The 18933-nt window shown below is 38.4% G+C and overlaps 1 protein-coding gene across 1 annotated transcript in view; it reads left to right on the top strand.

Moving 5' to 3' along the window:
- Positions 1-18933, top strand: part of LOC126355248 (sodium/hydrogen exchanger 7) — a 148362-nt gene that overhangs the window by 25622 nt on the left and 103807 nt on the right. Inside the window, exons 4-13 of the mRNA XM_050005533.1 lie at positions 643-719; positions 837-1046; positions 1158-1304; positions 4152-4255; positions 5315-5517; positions 5803-5914; positions 10221-10374; positions 10653-10697; positions 13553-13604; positions 15344-15376. Of these exons, the coding sequence (XP_049861490.1) occupies positions 643-719; positions 837-1046; positions 1158-1304; positions 4152-4255; positions 5315-5517; positions 5803-5914; positions 10221-10374; positions 10653-10697; positions 13553-13604; positions 15344-15376 (1137 nt within the window). The remainder of the gene's footprint in view (positions 1-642; positions 720-836; positions 1047-1157; positions 1305-4151; positions 4256-5314; positions 5518-5802; positions 5915-10220; positions 10375-10652; positions 10698-13552; positions 13605-15343; positions 15377-18933) is intronic.

Here is an 18933-nt window from a genome sequence, read left to right as displayed (position 1 = left end):
TTTGGTTGATGTTCAAAGCCAGATCAGGCATCATCCATATTGTTTCCCTTGCAACTACTGAAAAGGCTGCTGCTCCTCTTCAGGAACTACATGTTTGTCTGGCCTCTCAACAGATACCCCTCCGTTGTGGGTGGAGCTACAGTACGGTTATCTGTATCGCTGAGGCACATAAGCCTCCCCACCAGCGCAGCAGCAGCAAGGTCCATGGTTCATGTGAGTGGGGTTGTTTATGAGAGCTGATAATTACACAAAAGCCAGTGGCAGTATATTAGATGGTACCAGTATTGTGGGAATATCTGCTGAAAATAAACACTGGTCACAATTTGTACAGTGCTATTAGGAACAATAGCACCTTAAAATTCTAGGAAAATCTTGAAGTTCAGTAATAATAAGTCAGTTTCTGTTGTTGCAGGATGTAAAGTAACAGGATTGAGTAACTATATGTTGCTTTCAAATATTTGTGGTACAAATTTCAGGTGTAACCTTTGTGACTAAACTTCATACGTGATTTTGTAATGTTCTAGTGATTCCTCCAAGTCTTACAAACACACAAAATTTACTTATACTTATAACTACTGTGAATAATCAGTTTTATTCATTCTGCTTTACATGACTGACATGATACTTTTATTTATTAACCAGAAATACTTCTTTCGGAACCTTGGGGCTATTTTGACCTATGCACTGATTGGCACAACACTGTCATCGTTTGCTGTGGGGTAAGAATGTTTTTCCGCCTTTCTTGTGCCTAAAAATGAGAATTTTATGTAAATTAGAATTACTTTTGGCTGTTATATAAAGCAGTATGTGAATATAGTGTTTTCAAACTGTTACAGTGCTTTGATGTATGGTTTCATCCAGTTGCGACCCTATCTGAAGTCAAGTTTCACGTTTTTGGATACTTTATACTTTGGTGCCCTCATTTCTCCAACAGATCCTTTGACAATATTAGCCATTTTCAACGACCTTCATGTTGATGTCAATTTGTATGCACTTGTTTTTGGTGAAAGTGTCCTAAATGATGCAGTTGCTATTGTTTTAAGCGGGTGAGTTTATACTGGATAACTGAGTAGAATGTTGCTATAAAGTTGCATTGAGCATGACATCAATTCAAGTTTCTATAATTGTGACAAAATAACAATTTATTTTGTTTCCAGAGCTATACAAAATTATGGAGAAAGGTACCAATCAGGATCAGGAGGTTTTGAAACTGATGCATTCTTTAGAGCATTGGGGGATTTCTTCGTGATTTTCAGTTTATCTCTCCTGATTGGAACTGTCATGGGATGCATTACAGCCTTGATATCCTTTTAGTGTATGATTTATAAATTTATAACTTGTCAGTTATTTATACTTGGTTAAATTATTATGTTACTCTAATTACATGTCAACTCCATATTGTAAGTGGCATAGTTCTTTTTTGGCTTACACTACTGTTTATCATTCACTTTCTCTTTCATAAAAGAAGTGATTTGATGAAACAAGACATTGTCTGTGGAGTACTCAATCTGACACTCACTCAAAAAATCACAAAAATTGGTAAAAAGTTTGACCTGTTTCAACTGTCAATCACTTAATATGAGAAATGAAAAAGAATTACGGAGACAGAATTCTGCTAGACAATGTATATACATTAGAGAAAACATACCAGTTTAGTTTCCTAAAGAGCAACATTTCACAGCAGTGGTCACAAAATACAAATTGTCTTCTGTGCTTCTGCATCACACTTACAGCAACAGAATGAAATTATTTGCTGATGGCACTGTTCAAGCCCCACTTACATCAGTTAATAAAACCAGATAAATATAACATTCACATGCATATGAAATTACATTAGGACTCACTATCTAGGTCACATATAATTCACATTGTAAAATCCGAAAGATTTTGGTTTTAACTCGAGAATTGTGTGGCTGGTAAAAATCATATCACAGAAAAAGTCGTGATGCTATTCATAATGCATTTTTGGAACAGAACAGGTTCAATAAGTAAAAGTATAAAATATGCAAAAGGAACTGTAGAAGGCAACATATAAAACCAAAGGCAAGATAAGTAGGCTTACCGGTGTACAAAGCTCTCAATTTTCTTGTGGACCATTGTTTACTTGTTATTGAGTCCAGTCAATATCTTGCCACAACAGTGCACGGACAACCTACAAGGAAGTCAACTGCTGTATCTACCAATCACAAGAACAGTCTAGCAGGAAATGGCTAACGTGGCTGTCCACATCCTGCAGACTACATATTTTCACACCACACACTTTGCCGAGAAAAACTCTTCAAAGCTGTCAAAGTAAAATTTTCTCACTTTGTTCATTAAGGAGACATTGTATGTCCTATGCTGCCTATGTTAAATTATATAATTTTGTGACCCATTATCGTGGAAACTTTTTAAGACACCTACTTACAATTTTCCATAATTATTGAACACACCTTTCTGGATACACTGAACTAGAATTATTGCTGAAATTGTATTGTTCGGCATGTTATCTTTCTTACTTTTTTTAACACTCAATTTTTTGACAGAATTTTGTAAATAAATGAACATAAAAACACAACAACTCAGGATATTTTAATTATTCTAGTTCATGTGTTGAATCTCACACCAGGCGTGCTTGTGAAAATTTCATGTCTTTACCATCAGACTTTTTTTAGAAAATGGATCATTTATTGCAAAAAATGTAGTTCAGAGATATTGAGGTTTAAAACTTGTTTAATTACAAATTTTTATACACACATTTCTGCATCTTTCATGCGCTACAATTGCCCTGGCCCATAGTCTTTGTCTGTGTAATGAAACACCCATGTTTCATCTCCCATGACGATAGAATCCAACAACTTCCCCTTGTTGCCTAACCCGCACATTGTGGAAGAAACTTGTGAACACAGTCAAGGCGTTGCTCCTTCTGTCTATCAGTCAGCATCCAGGGAATCCAGCGAGCACATACCTTGTGATAACCCAAAATTTCTGTTAAAGTTCTTTCAATTGTGCCATGGGAAGCTTCAGGAATGCATTCAACAAGTTCACGGACTGTGACCCTCCGATCTTTGAGCAGCTCGCTGTTGATCTTTTGGACAATCGCATCCGAAACCGGCAGTCTTCCACTCTGTTCTTCATCAAGAACTTTCGTGCGACCCTCAGCAAAAGCTCTGCACCATTTGCGGATGTGTGAACAGATTTGCACTCTTCACTATAAACCTCAGTCAATTACTGATGAATACTCACGGGCAGTAATTTCCTTGTGTGGAGAAACCGGATTACCGCCCGAACCTCGCACTTGGCGGGAGTGGCGTTCAACACTTTCATCTCTTGCAGCTTCCGAGCCACCACTGAGCGACATAGTGAATCGTAGACGGGCATCCTCGAGAGTGGGGGAACCACTGCGCACGTCACTGTTGTCAGATTTAGCCTAGCACCTTCCCTTAAGGCTGTAGCTTATTGGGAACCTTGCTTTTGGTACAACCCTCATATCTTTTCCTTGTTTTGTGAAGTAGTCTTCCTTTAGATGCAGCATTTAAAATTTCCGTGCTATGTGCTTGTTCTGCAGATGTATGCTCTTCGTATCTCATATCAGATGCATATCCAGTCTGCCATATGTAGTACCTGTCACAAACATTACAGTTAATTTTTACACATGTGAATTCAGAACTTCATTGCATTTCTGACCAATATATTATGGTGTAGCCACATTCGTACATTATTATTGGTTTGAAAACCAGTTGCATTGTTACATTTTCGGAGGCAGTTTTCAATTTTGATTAAGCATTTACTGTTTTTATTGTCAATTTTAAGTTTCTGTGCTTGGATTTTTCTGCTTCTTGTCCTTTAATCTTGTTATAGAGATCTGTAATATATATATAATATATATATATATTCTCCAGAATTGAATATGTAAGGGTGAGTTCTGTGGAAGGCAAAGGTCGATACTGTAGTCCCAGTCCAGCATACACTCTTATTCCAACAGGAAAATTTATTATAGCACGTACTTCACTGCAATGTGACAGATTCATCCTAGATGCATTGTCTGTTATAAAATCATGATATTTCTTTTTTTCATTGCCAATAAGTTTTTTCTGTAACTTGAATATTCAGTTTTAATAGAATCTGAACAATTGTATAAAGTTATAACATTTTCCTTAATTGGTTTACATGACCAAGTTCACGAGGGTGAGGGATTTTCCTCTCCTGGAATCAGCTTTGTTTGTGCTGATGTCATACAGCACGTTTCTTATCGCAGAGGCATCTGACCTCACAGGTATGTTTCTGTATTAAATTGGGCTAAATAAGTTAAGTGTCATATTTGGATAAAATAAAAGCATTTATGGAGACCTATATTGTGTTTAATCGGTACTGTTCTTTCTTCAGTTAGTCAGAGGAACTTGTACAGGAAACTGCAACTAAGTGACATAAAACTGAGGAGAAAAAGAGGAAAGTGCTACATATTGTGATTGGAAAGTCACACACATGAAAATAGATGACCAGGGCAAGATATTACCGCCTGTATTAATGGTGGAAAATGAAGGTGTCAATGGAAGGGGTATAGGTCATATGACATATGCAGCATTGTGCAGTTTGCTGTTGGTAAACACGTCGTTTTCACAATAGTGGCAAGTTTTCATTGTTATACAGCATTTTGCCAGTTGTTCATGTGTTACATGTTGTAGACATGTTCCGTGGAAAATATTGTGTAGTGGTGATCAGTCCAACATTAAGGAGATTCCTTTGTCTTCCGAGGATGTGGAGGCACTAAATTGACATGAGGAATGTGGTGCTGTATTCACCTTCAAAAGGTTGGAGATTATATGTCCAGTCTCATACTTCATTTGGTAGTGCTCACAAAGCAGTGCAGAAGTTAGTGCAGTGCAGTTTCTAGTATGCAGGGGTTAATATGCCGGATAAAGAAAGAGGTCTAGTGTACTGTACATGGTTTTGGTCATTTGTTACATCCATGAAATCAGAGCTGGATTGTGTTTCATTCACTTTAGGGGATACATGAACAATCAAAAATCAAGGATTTGATCTATAAAAAGAAGCCACACACTCTGGCAAAACTAAAGATTAACACAAGGGAGATTAATAACATTACTGTCAGTGTGCTCCTCAGATTGTTCTTAGACGTGGTAAAAAGTCCTTGAAAAGTGGAATTCTTAACTGGTCAGCCATTTTGAGCATATCTTATGAACAATGGATGTGAGATATATAATTGAGCTGAAAACAAAATTCATTCTCTAATTGTATTAAATGTCTCTTTGTCTCAATTGTATGTCAAAATAATCATTTATTACTGTCTGTAGGAGGAATGTTACTGTTTCAGGTATTGTGGCTGTCCTGTTTTGTGGAATCTGTCAAGCACATTATACCTACAACAATTTGTCCGTAGACTCTCGAACAAGGACAAAGAAGTTGTTTGAACTGCTCAACTTTCTTGCTGAAAATTTTATATTTGTATACATAGGTGTTTCTATGTTCACATTTCCAAAACACCATTTTGATCCTGGATTCATCATTGTGGGATTTGTATCCTTTTTTTACTGAAAATATGGTATTTGCATAAATATGAGTTTCTCTTTCACATTATTTGTAAAAACATGCATTACATTGATGAATAATCGTAAGTTATCCAGAGTACATTGACTGAGTGGCAAAGGGACTTTAGTCCACATGGTTGAAGAATAGTAAATAGAAGGGATGTAACAAATTCGGAAAGCTGTTGTTACATGAAGCTTTACTGTGGCTTGCTAATAGCTTTTATTTGTAATAATACTGTTCTGCAGTGACATGTTTTTACTTAACGCGATTCAGTTATGTGCAATGGTTGGTCGTGCAGTCAACATTTATCCTCTATCATTCCTTTTAAATCTAGGTAGGAAACCAAAGATCGCATATAACTTTCAGCATATGTTGTTTTTTGCAGGTAAGTGATATTATTTTCAGTTTTTTTTCTACTGTATCAACTTCGCATAAGTTTATAGATACTGCATTGCAGCCTATGACAGTGCAGGTACAAAAAATTCTCCATTTAATTCACAAAAATAAACAATTTCTGGTAGGGTTATATCAATTTGCTCATACAATATATTGAAATTGCATGCATGATTTCTCTCTCTCTCTCTCTCTCTCTCTCTCTCTCTCTCTCTGTGTGTGTGTGTGTGTGTGTGTGTGTGTGTGTGTGTGTGTGTGTGTGTGTGTGTGTTAATTATTGTGGGAGGAGGTTAGAGAGGGGAGTGGAGGAGAATGGAGGCCATAAAGTACCTGCACGGTTGTAGCTCGAACCTGACCTTGCAGGTATCACGCTGTTATTGACTGAGCTGTCGACTGACCAAAAATGCATAGCAATTTGTGTTTGTCATATCTGGTACAAGAGGCCCCAGGCAATGTTTACATGTGCCAGGTTTTATGGACTGTGTGGACCAAGATAACATACCGTGAAGAGACCTAAGCTGGAAGAGACCCAAGCTGATGACCATACGGTCCCAGCAGTCTTGTCTCATTGACAAGACCAATACAGTGAAATTAGATCCAGTCCAACGCATTTACTCCCTTGTTTATGCCATAGGAGCAAAATTGATAAGAAATAGGTGACGTGCAGCACAACACTTGGTCTGCACCGGAACAGATGACGAATCTTTCCAGAATACGAAACAATTGGTTTTGCTTTTTTGCCCCTTTACATGTTCCTCTATTTTTTATATAGTTTCCATATTTGTTTAAATATTTATGATAATGTTCTACTAGCTTTGGATCCCTGAAGTCATGGATTGGTGCTGCATGTGAGGATAACCAGTTTTAAGTGTTTCTTACGCCTCATCATCTGTTGCATACACTTGCCGCATCTTGTCATGTATGACAATTTTCTCTAAAAATTGATCACCTTCCTTATGATACTGATCCAAAATATCAAGAGCACAAGCCATGCTCTCCATCTTGTGTTTCTCAGTAACCAGGCTGGGGACCCAACATGTACACAATTTCTGAAATTGCAATTTTTCAGAGATAATTTTATGCAAAGTTGTTCTGTCCACATTTAGAAATTCCAGTACTAAATTTGAAATTATGGATTGCTGGTCTTCACCAATATTTTTGTGCATTGCTTTGACCAAATTGTCAGAGGCTCATGACCGCAGTTCATCGCGGACATTTTCCCATCTGTCCTTGAAAGCTGTCGCCCACTTAAATACTTGTCACCCACTGCATTGGTGCCATACACATCACTTTATGCCAATAAATTTCCAGTGCTCCAACATTCCTTCCTGTCAGAAACAAAATCATTGTCCTTATTTCACGGTTGGTGAGCTGATCACTTGCTCCAAACATTTTGATCTGGGGCCATAAGCAGTACACTACAACAATAACAAAGCAAATGTCATTTTTTGACGAGAAAGACAGATCAGTTCACTTGGGTGTTTCAATGTTAGCACAGTAGTCTATTAGCTACGGCGATTTGGACCTTACTTTCTGAATAACCCTTGCTTTTTGAAGCCCAAAATCAATACAAATACTTCCATGAACGCCAACTCACTTGTCTCAATATGTGCCCGAGTTGTCGTCAAAACACATGCCATCAGGAGAAAGGGGGCTATCTCTCCCTTATTTCGCCTGTTACAGTTTAAGGTTTCCTGCCTCTTCCTCCAAGCAGATAAGTTTCTTTTGTGACAGATCCCTCTTGCGGAGCCCTACCTCTTGCCACCACCATGCTCCATCTCACAAACCACCATCTCCCTAGGCTCTGAAGGCAACTAGCAGATGGAAGAGGCAATGGCAAAGAGCAGTAAGCTTGTTCATTTCATCTTCAGTGCCAGAAACCTCGAAGTAGAAATAAAATCCCACAAGAAAAACAAGCAAAACGAATAAACCAAAGAGAAAGCCTTGTCTAACAACCCCCCCTCCCCCTTTTCCCTCTGGCTCCAGCTTCCCTGTCATTACCTACAGAAAACATGTATCAGCAGTGGTCCCTCACAGCAAGTAATATCAGCACACATTGAACTGTGGTATCAATTTTCACTTCATTCACTCCCCCTGAAAGCGTACACGATACTTACGTAGTGGAGCAGTAGTGATTACATCTGTCACATAATATGTTACTTCAGGCAATAGAAACATAATGCTTTCTCCCACTAGTTTTCAATGCTAAGCTGACATTGCTACATCAGATATACCAGCTTCAATACAAGTGTCAGAACATAGTACTCTTTGCCGCTTGATCAACACTTTCTGGGGTGCCAGTATCTCCACCTTTCTGTTACTCCATAAAACTTGAACTATTGAAGCCCGTCCTGAAGATCAACAGCACTGTTGGTGCTACAATTTTCAAACAAAGCTCATCATTGTGGGGTCAGTCTCAAAACTGGTATCTTTCGAACAAGCCATATATACTGATCAGCCTGAACATTACGACCACTGACGTACTGTCGATGTAAACTCATCCAGGCAATAGCACAGTCACCTAGTAAGGATTGACTGCTGGTTAGAAACATGCATGTTCCATATGGTATCAGTGAGCTTCCTGTTCATGTATAGAATGTGGATGGCATGTGATCAATCTGAGTTTGACCAAGGGCAGGGCTTGGCGTGAGCATTTCAGAAATTGCTTGACTTATCGGGGCTTCGAGGAGTGCTGTGCTGAATGTCTTCAGCACATGGAGAAACCAAGGGAAACCACTTTCATATGTCCTGGGGTTGGGCAACCACCTCTCATTATGGATGTCAGTTGGCGTAAGCTGAGTAGACAGGTGGCGAACTATGACGGAATTAACATCAGACTTTAATGCTGGGCAGAGTACACGTGTGTCTGAACACACAATTTGCTGAGCACTCTCAATGATGGGACTCTCCAGCCAACAACCCATGCAATGTGCCAATGTTAACACCATAACATCGGCAACTACGACTGAAAGGGGCATGTGGTGATCAGTTGATGCAGTGACAGAGCATTGCGTAGTCTGATGAATCCCAATACCCTCCTCATCATGCCAATGGGAGGGCACAAATCCGTCGTCTCCCAGGGGAACAGCTCCTTGACACTTTTACTGCAGGACGGAGACAAGCTGGCAGTTACTCCTTTGTGCTCGGGAACGTACATGTGGGAAAACATGGGTGCAGTGGAGCTTGCACAAGGCACCATGACAGCTAAGGAGTTTCATACATGGTTGTAGACCATGTACACCCCCTTCATGATGACTGCATTTCCCAATGGCATTGGGAATTTTCTACAAGATAAAGCACCATGTCACAAGGACAGGAGTGTGATGGAGAGGTTCGTGGAACATAGTGGCAAGTTTCAATTGATGTGATGCACTCCCCCCGGCCATTCGCCAGATCTGAACCCAATTGAACACATTTGGCACGTAATAGAATGTGGTGTTGGAGCTTGTGTTCGCCCCCCTCCCCCCTGGAATTTATGGAAATTAGATGACTTGTGTGCACAGATGTTTTGCCATCTTCCTCCAGCAATCTACCAAGGCCTCATTGTTGGTTCCTCTCCATGATGGGTCGCTGCTGTTATCCATGCCAAAGGTGGACGTATCAGCCATTAGGTAGTTGCTCATAGTGTTCTGGCTGATAAGTGTAGAATCTTCCTGACAGAGGCTGGTATACACCCTTATAAATTTGGTGACTCCAATCTCAGTTAAGTGTCTTGTCCGCAGCTGTAGCCTCAAAGGCCATCTAAATCAACATTCTCTTGCCAGATAAAAGTGCATGACTATCCACTGTCTGGTGTCCTAATATCAACACAAAATAGGGAACATAACTATTAGGATGTAAAAGTGAGTAATGGTTGCATAATTTCTAAAAGATTTCTGAAATAAACAAATTTTGCAATTATAAAATGGAAATAAGGATAACTAGTTTTACGTGATTATGACTAGAAATAAAATTTGTTTGTAATAACTAACAATTATTGATGCTCTGCCATCATATGGTTAAGTAAAGAAATATCAGCTTGAGTTCTCCCATCATAGTTAACACTGTATATTTAATTTAAAAAGTGATTTTTGGTGTTACTTTTGTAAGTACGTGTAAAAGTGGTTCAACTCTGGACAATAACGGCTACGTTAATTATGTAATGGGTTTCTAATTTATATGCGAACATTGTTTGTGGCATTGTTTCAGTGCATCAGATATGGTACATTTGTTGTTTAATTTATAGAGATTAATTCAGCAATAATGAATGCCCATTTCATGTAAAAACTTTGTAAAATTTGAGTTATTTTCATTTGTAGGTCTGAGGGGAGCTATGTCTTTCGCATTGGCCATCCGAAATACTGTGTCAGATGCAAGGCAAGCCATGTTGACAACTACTTCACTGATAGTTATCATAACAGTAATAGTGCAAGGTGGTGCAACAATGCAATTGTTGACATGGTTCAAGATACCGTAAGTTTTTAATTCTCTTTACTATGTAAGTAACATACACGTTACAGGAAATGTGCAATTTCAGTTGTTGTCATATAATTATGGTAGTTTAGCAGCACTGTTTCATAAAGATGCATTATTTCTTTGAATAATTTAATCTTATATTTATTTGCATTTTGTCAAAAAGTAGGAAAACACTCATGGAAAGTAGTATAGTTTGAGAAGTTTTGAAAGATAAGTTTCACAATGCAGTTTTCATTCATGCATTAATTCATGTAGTCTTTCATCGTGTTCCTTAGATCCCATCAAGAAGGAGAACCTTCAGGGATGTGGGACGAATCAAGGTATACATTAACGAAAGACAAGAAAGCTGTAGAAACTTAATATGTACACTGTATTAACAACACATTATCACTTTCCTGTTTTAATATATTTTGTGCTTATGCCAGAAAAATTTGAATAAAGCTCCACTTTGAAAAAAAAAAGCTTCTATTTTTTATGTTAATTGCAGATGCTGTGGCTCAGTTTTGTCTTTAAAGAACAAGTGTAAAAGACTTTTCTTGGACAAACAAATCACTTGAATTTACTGTAATGCTTGTGTTTTGTGATCGTGGCTTTTTCCAGATATTAACTGAAGTTTTCGTAGCATGATATAAACTAAACAGATAATTTTGTCTTGTAAAACTGCATATGTTACCACTTTGTTCGTTTTTTCTTTATTGATATCACTCACGATGTAGCTAATCATTCATCGATTTTCATAAAATTAACAGTAATGTATGTATTATGAAAAGAGTAGATTGTTAGTTATCACGCAGTGGAGATGTTGAGTCACAGGCAGGACCAATAAAAAGACTGCTAAGGAAATGTTGAATCACAGATAAGCACAACGAAAAGACTGCTAAACTTCTTATGAAGTAGATACCATCCCCCTACACACACACACACACACACACACACACACACACACACACCCACACACCACCGCAGTTTCTGGCTTCTGATGCCAGATTGCTAGCAGCTGTATATATAGGTGATGGGGGAAAGGAAGAGGAAGAGGCTGAGGCTGAGGCAGTGAGGGGAGGAATAGTAGGCTAGGTGTAGTAAAACGGGTGGGGAGGGGGTTAGTGGAAAGGGAGATAAGTAAAAAGACTGTTGGTGCATTGGTGGAACATAAGGCTGTGTAGAGCTGGAGTGGGAACAGGGAAGGGGATAGGTGCATGAAGGATAGTGACTAACAAAAGTGGAGGCCAATGTAACAATATTAAGAAAAGGTTAGTTGCTTCTCACTATATAGTGGAGATGCTGAGTAACAGAAAGGCACAACAAAGAGACTGGTGTGTGTGTGTGTGTGTGTGTGTGTGTGTGTGTGTGTGTGTGTGTGTTGTTTGACAAAGGCCTTGTTGACCGAAAGCTAACTTTCCGACAGTTCTTTTGTTGTGCTTTTCTGCGACTCAGCATCTCCGCTGTATGATGAGTAGCAACTATACATTTCACAGTATTGTTACATTCCATCCTGGATTTCCATTGTTTGAAGATTGAGACCAAGAGGTTAGGAGAATGTAGGATATATTACAGAAAGAATTCCCACCTGTGCCATTCAGAAACGTTATTGTTAGTAGGAAGGATCCACATGGCACAGGCTGTGAAGCATTCATTGAAGTGAAGAACATTGTCAGACAGCATGCTTGGCAACTGGTGGTCCAGCTGTAGATCATGACTGATTTCACAAGTAACCCCTCCCCCCTTGCTTTCCATAAGGAGGCCTTTTGACTGATAGTCTACTTGTTTAGCAGTCATTTTGTTGTGGCTTAACATCTCCACAATACGGCAAGTAGCAATCTATCTGTTTCGTAATATTATCATTGTTCCATCCTGGATTTTCAATTGTTTAACATTAATGTTGAAGCATGTACACGGTAATGTGCATTGACAATGGATGAGTTGCCCCCAAAAATTGAAATAACGTGATTGATAATTGTGCACATGGGCTGTTCTTTATATTTTAGGCTTGTGTGTGTCATATGTACAAATGCAAGTACTAATGAAGTTCATTGCCTGTTGAACACACAAACTTGGTGCTGCACCACTCATTTGGAAAACTGTGCAGTTGGCTGGAATAACAATTGAAGTAATTTACAACATACTCCTTGGATGAATTTTGTTTTCTGCCACTTCCATTTCTTCATACAAGGGATTTGCCATCACCTCTATTAAATTTTGTAACATTTGTTGCTTGTGGATAACACTTCTAAACTTTACCAAAATGCTCTAAGTACTCACATTCATTTCAACAGCATGTTCTCATTCAGTAGTGTTACTAAGCTTCTGAGCATTTTTTTTTCCAGTGTCAAAAGCTTTAAATTCCTCTTCACACCAAAACAGAGCAAGGAAGCAGGATACAGTGTTTAAAAAAATAGATAGTTTTTTATTCCAATATTGTTACTGCTCATTCAGAATCTAAGTTCCCCATGTGACTTAAACGTCCTCCCTGTGCTTCTTACCCTTGCCTTGTACTTGTTGGCCCTCCCCTCTCTTTCATCCCTTTTTGGCAAACATTATGCATCTCCCACAAAGGCTTACTTGTTGTGGATAAGCTTGCATGCTTGCCTATCTCAGAGTTTGTTTACTTACTCGGATCAACTCTTTACATTTTCACCTTTCTTTTGTTTTTTCTTGTTAGAGCTGTAAGAAGGAATTCATAATTCTCATATTTGACAATTTTTTATGCTACTGTAGTGAATTGATCACTTATTATCGTCTACATTAATTTTACTCCTATAAAATTTCTTCACCTCTACTACTCCATACATTTTTGTTGACCAGCTTCATAGTTCTTCTGGTACAGCTCATAAACTCACTCGTCCAGTCATATTTTGCTTTTTGTCTTTAGCTTAAAACTCTTCAAATTGAGGTGTCAGGCATTCATAGATCATTTTTAACTTCCTTAGGCTAGTCCATTTTCATTCTTGCAAGAAGGGTTTCCCAGAAGACAGCCGCTGCCTTCACGTAATCTCTTAATCCTTTTTCCATTTTGAATAATTTTTTCTGGTTTCTTGTATGGTTCTCAATATTCCTACACACCCCACCTCTCTGTAATGGCCACACTGTTTACAGGATGTTAAACTCTAATCTTCCTCCCTCCCTTTCATTGTAACAGCTTTAGTACATTAATGTAAATTATTAATTCCTTTTTCAGTGTCGGGGTGGAAGAAGAAGTAGAAATGCTTCCCTATACAGGAGTTAGAAATGTAAGTATCATTGTAACATACCTTATGTAGAAGTTCGTTCATTTTATTTTTTGTTTCAGTTATTACTTTATTTTTAAATAACATGAGAGAACTACATATGTATTAGGTTGCTAGAGTGGTTGGTTTTTAATGTGGTGTCTATTTAACTTTAGAACATTCATTGCATTCATAATAGGGACTAAAGGGATGGCTGCTGTGAGACAACCGGGAGACTCATCATTAATAAAGAATTATGTTGTCTATTGCAACCAGCTGTCTCCGAAATTGCCAAGTGAAATTTGTAGAGCTGTCTGATCTATCCTTTGTATGGAATCTGCTTAGTTCACATCCATCTTATAACTGTAAACATCTTTTAAAACTGCTTTGATTAAGAATAGTAGGCCAAATGAGCAAACATTATGGGTACATTGTCTTACGATGTGAGTTCTCCAGTGTGGAGTCATGACCTTCCTGTGCATTATTGAATTTTATTTTAGATTACCATACATACTTGTACATGCATTCAGCACATGGTGATTCTCAGGTTTGTCTGATTTCGTGTCACATATCACAATCTTAATACTGTATGATATTACCTGTTCTCTTTTTTAAATATGAACACCACCTTGCATTCTTCTCTTCAGTCAGCTGCTGTAGGGAAATAAAAGATTGAAAATGAGAGAGGTGCAACTGATTTACTGTCTGCTGAATTCTCTAAATTCTGAGGTTTCGATTCATCAATGGAAAAATACAAACTACGTATGTTCTGAAGTATGTTTACTTTGTGAACGAGTTTTTAATGTGCTAATTAAAGTTCATCGTCAGACAATCCCTGACTGTAGTCATCAGAGAGTATAGATAACTGGTGGAAAACTTTGAAAAGATATTAAATGTTGACAGTGTGACACAGAAACAGAGTATATTCCATTTTTAACAATAATTGTAACACACTTGAAAATACATAAACTAAGTAAATAAATACTAAGGGGAACATACCAGAAGACTATACGCCAAAGAAGAAGAAGGAAAAAAGCTATGTGTGCTGCTATGAAAAGGGAGAGGGGGGGGGGGGGGGGGTAGCATAGGGGAAAATGAGCAAAAACAGACCTTGTTACCCTTTAATCTAAATTTGTAACTGTCAGTACTGCATAAACAGCTGCTTTATAAAAGAGAGAGAGAAGAATTACACTTAGCTTCAGGGTGTGTGTGTGTGTTTAAGGTATGTTCATTTTCTTGGTGAGGTGGTCTGATGTGTTGGCTATGGGATGGTGTGAAAATAACTGTCACTGGTCAAGCAGTTGCCCTCCTTATCCCTTCAATGAAGTAGTATTTGTCTGTTGGTATTGCCTGTGAGACGTTGCTTAATAATACTTAGGTCATAATTCAACAATTACAGCAGCAATTGCACGGTGCATTTTGTCGTCATAGGCACGAGAGCATGCAGAAATGTTGTATTTGATAATTTTTGTTTGCATTGTTATGTTAGGAAGTGTGTGTTACCTTGAGCTGTATTTGACTTATTTGTAAAGCACACTCATGTTAATAGTGCATTTAGTGTGTGTTACGACAATTTTGAGAGTATGTCATTGCATGAGCATTGGCCTCATTGTGCTCCTAGCTTGTTTTCCAATAGTCTGTAACAGATATCATTTCATGTTAACATGATTTCTGTTAATGCTGTCTTTTTTAATTAATGTGCCATTTTTTATTTACAAAGAATCAGATGCTACTCTTGTCTTCTCTGTGGCTTGACTTTGCAGGTATACAATTCAATGGGGACAACATTGAGGGAGGTACTGTATACTTCATTCATTCAATTCAGAGCATTACCACAATTCATTTATGTATGTTGCTTTTTATACTAACCTCTTTGACACAAAAATGTGTTTTGCCGGTTAAGGGGCCATTTCGGTTCATTTAATTGCATAGCAAGTTCTGTATCTCTTCTTAACACTTTGCATATTCTGCGTTGGGGATATTTATGCTGTTATTTTCCCAGTACCAATGTTCAGCTATTTTTTTCCTGTTTATATACTGGCTTTTACACCACCTGTCTTTAGAAAATAGTGGTAAAGTCATGGGGCACAGCATTCTCATAAATCATCGTCTGTACACAGACACTGTAGAGGAAAACAGTATAAGCTTGGAAATTGTGTTGTCCATGTATTGTGCATGTTGTTCAACTATGCATTGTCTGTGCATATAGTAGGGTGCAGCTCATGCACTGCTACCACTTTCACATATTGCTGCCCATCACTTGCTTTGTTGTAGTCATGTATGGAGTGCTTTTAGACTTACCTATCATGTTTTTTTTTTCTTTTCATTCATAGCATGGAATCACGTAGAAGGTTATATTTTTTGTTTATTAAGCACCACCATACTTAGGACCTGATAGACCAAATTTATATTGATAATTGCAAATGATGGTCTACCTCAAAACATTATTTCATTTGTGTATAATGTAAATTCAGCATTAAGTTGTACAGCTGATTCACTTTTCAAATTGTCACTGAAAGTGTACAGGAAATATGCTTCAGGCACTGGCCAAGTAGCAGACTGTCCAGGCAGTTCTCCCAGCTTCACACTTGCATCTTTATGTTCTGAATTTTTCGGTATCTCCACCAAATCTTTAATATATAGTACTTCTCAAGCTGAGCTGTGTGACTCAGCTTTATGTTGATGTCAGTACAGTATATAGTTTGCTTAGAGCAATACTGACAAATACATAAATTTAAAAACAAAACAGTCTTCAGTTTTCAAGTTTTTATAAACTTCTTTTTATAGGGTAAAGGTGAATAAAACTTAAGGTTTGCAGTTGCTGAAAAAGAGGAAGTTTTTCCAGATCTTGAATCAGAAAAAAACAGAAGGTCCATGTCTCAGTTTTGAATTAGGGCTGTTACTGTATTTTAATTTCAAAATAATTTCCTTCACATTATAATAAACTGTAAGTTTGTAAGTTTAGTACCAAAACAACATAAATTGTTTGGCTAAATTTGTTTCTTGGGAGATTTAGCAGTGCAAATGCCATTTTTAAGTAATCATTTGTTATTTAACTATTCAAAAATGTGCCACAGAAAAAATATGTGAAAATTGAAATTATAGCCAGTGTAGTTAGATAATCATCAAAACTCAGTTGCTTCCCCATGGTATTTTTGTCAGTGATTGTCATCCAGTGCAGAGAGCATGAAGATATAAATAATGCAAAATGTTACCATGTGATCTACATTTGGTTGAAGCTAAGCGTACCCGTGGTCTAGGGGTAGCGTCTTTGATTCATAATCAAAAACGTCTTCGGTCCCGGGTTCGATCCCCGCCACTGCCTAAATTTTGATAAATAGTCAGCATTGGCGGCCGAAGACTTTCGGCATAAGAAGTCAGCCTCATTCTGCCAATGGCCTTGTCAAAGAGGGCGGAGGAGCGGATAGAGGTTCAGGGCACTCTCTTGTCCTAGGGGTGGGAAATTGCCCCTAAAGGCGGAAGTATCAGCAATGATCAATGACATGAGGATACAGAAGGCAATGGAAACCACTGCATTAAAGACACGTAACGTGTATCCACAGGACATGTGGCCTGTAGTTGAAGAAGTGTCATGATGATCTCTCCATTGGCAAAAGATTCCGGAATAGCCCCCATTCGGATCTCCGGGAGGGGACTGCCAAGGGGGAGCTTACCATGAGAAAAAGGTTGAATAATCAATGAAAGGATAACGTTCTAGGAGTCGGGGCGTGGAATGTCAGAAGCTTGAACGTGGTAGGGAAACTAGAAAATCTTAAAAGGGAAAGGGAAAGGCTCAATCTAGATATAGTAGGGGTCAGTGAAGTGAAGTGGAAGGAAGACAAGGATTTCTGGTCACATGAGTATTGGGTAATATCAACAGCAGCAGAAAATGGTATAACAGGTGTAGGATTCGTTATGAATAGGAAGGTAGGGCAGAGGGTGTGTTACTGTGAACAGTTCAGTGACCGGGTTGTTCTAATCAGAATCGACAGCATACCAACACCGACAACGATAGTTCAGGTATACATGCCGACGTCGCAAGCTGAAGATGAACAGATAGAGAAAGTGTATGAGGATATTGAAAGGGTAATGCAGTATGTAACGGGCGACGAAAATCTAATAGTCATGGGCGACTGGAATGCAGTTGTAGGGGAATTAGTAAGAAGAAAAGGTTACAGGAGAATATGGGCTTGGGACAAGGAATGAAAGAGGAGAAAGACTAATTGAGTTCTGTAACAAATTTCAGCTAGTAATAGCGAATACGCTGTTCAAGAATCACAAGAGGAGGAGGTATACTTGGAGAAGGCCGAGAGATACGGGAAGATTTCAATTGGATTACATCGTGGTCAGACAGAGATTCCGGAATCAAATATTGGATTGTAAGGCATACCCAGGAGCAGATATAGACTCAGATCACATTATAGTAGTGATGAAGAGTAGACTGAAGTTCAAGACATTAGTCAGGAAGAATCAATACGCAAAGAAGTGGGATACGGAAGTTCTAAGGAATGATGAGATACGTTTGAAGTTCTCTAACTCTATAGATACAGCAATAAGGAATAGCGCAGTAGGCAGTACAGTTGAAGAGGAATGGACATCTCTAAAAAGGGCCATCACAGAAGTTGGGAAGGAAAACACAGGTACAAAGAAGGTAGCTGCGAAGAAATCATGGGTAACAGAAGAAATACTTCAGTCGATTGATGAAAGGAGGAACTACAAACATGTTCCGGGAAAATCAGAAATACAAGTCGCTGAGAAATGAAATAAATATGAAGTGCAGGGAAGCTAAGATGAAATGGCTGCAGGAAAAATGTGAAGACATCGAAAAAGATATGATTGTCGGAAGGACAGACTCAGCATACAGGAAAGTCAAAACAACCTTTGGTGACATTAAAAGCAACGGTGGTAACATTAAGAGTGCAACGGGAATTCCACTGTTACATGCAGACGAGAGAGCAGATAGGTGGAAAGAATACATTGAAAGCCGCTATGAAGGTGAAGATTTGTCTGATGTGATAGAAGAAGAAACAGGAGTCAATTTAGAAGAGATAGGGGATCCAGTATTAGAATCGGAATTTAAAAGAGCTTTGGAGGACTTACGGTCAAATAAGGCAGATGGGATAGGTAACATTCCATCAGAATTTCTAAAATCATTGGGGGAAGTGGCAACAAAACGATTATTCACGTTGGTGTGTAGAATATGAGTCTGGCGACATACCATCAGACTCTCGGAAAAGCATCATCCACACAATTCCGAAGACGGCAAGAGCTGACAAGTGCGAGAATTATCGCACAATCAGCTTAACAGCTCATGCATCGAAGCTGCTTACAAGAATAATATACAGAAGAATGG

The sequence above is a fragment of the Schistocerca gregaria genome, chromosome 1, assembly GCF_023897955.1.
Source record: "Schistocerca gregaria isolate iqSchGreg1 chromosome 1, iqSchGreg1.2, whole genome shotgun sequence".
Classification (NCBI taxonomy): domain Eukaryota; kingdom Metazoa; phylum Arthropoda; class Insecta; order Orthoptera; family Acrididae; genus Schistocerca; species Schistocerca gregaria.
Note: the sequence above shows the minus strand (reverse complement) of the source record. Positions and strands in the feature narration are given on the sequence as shown.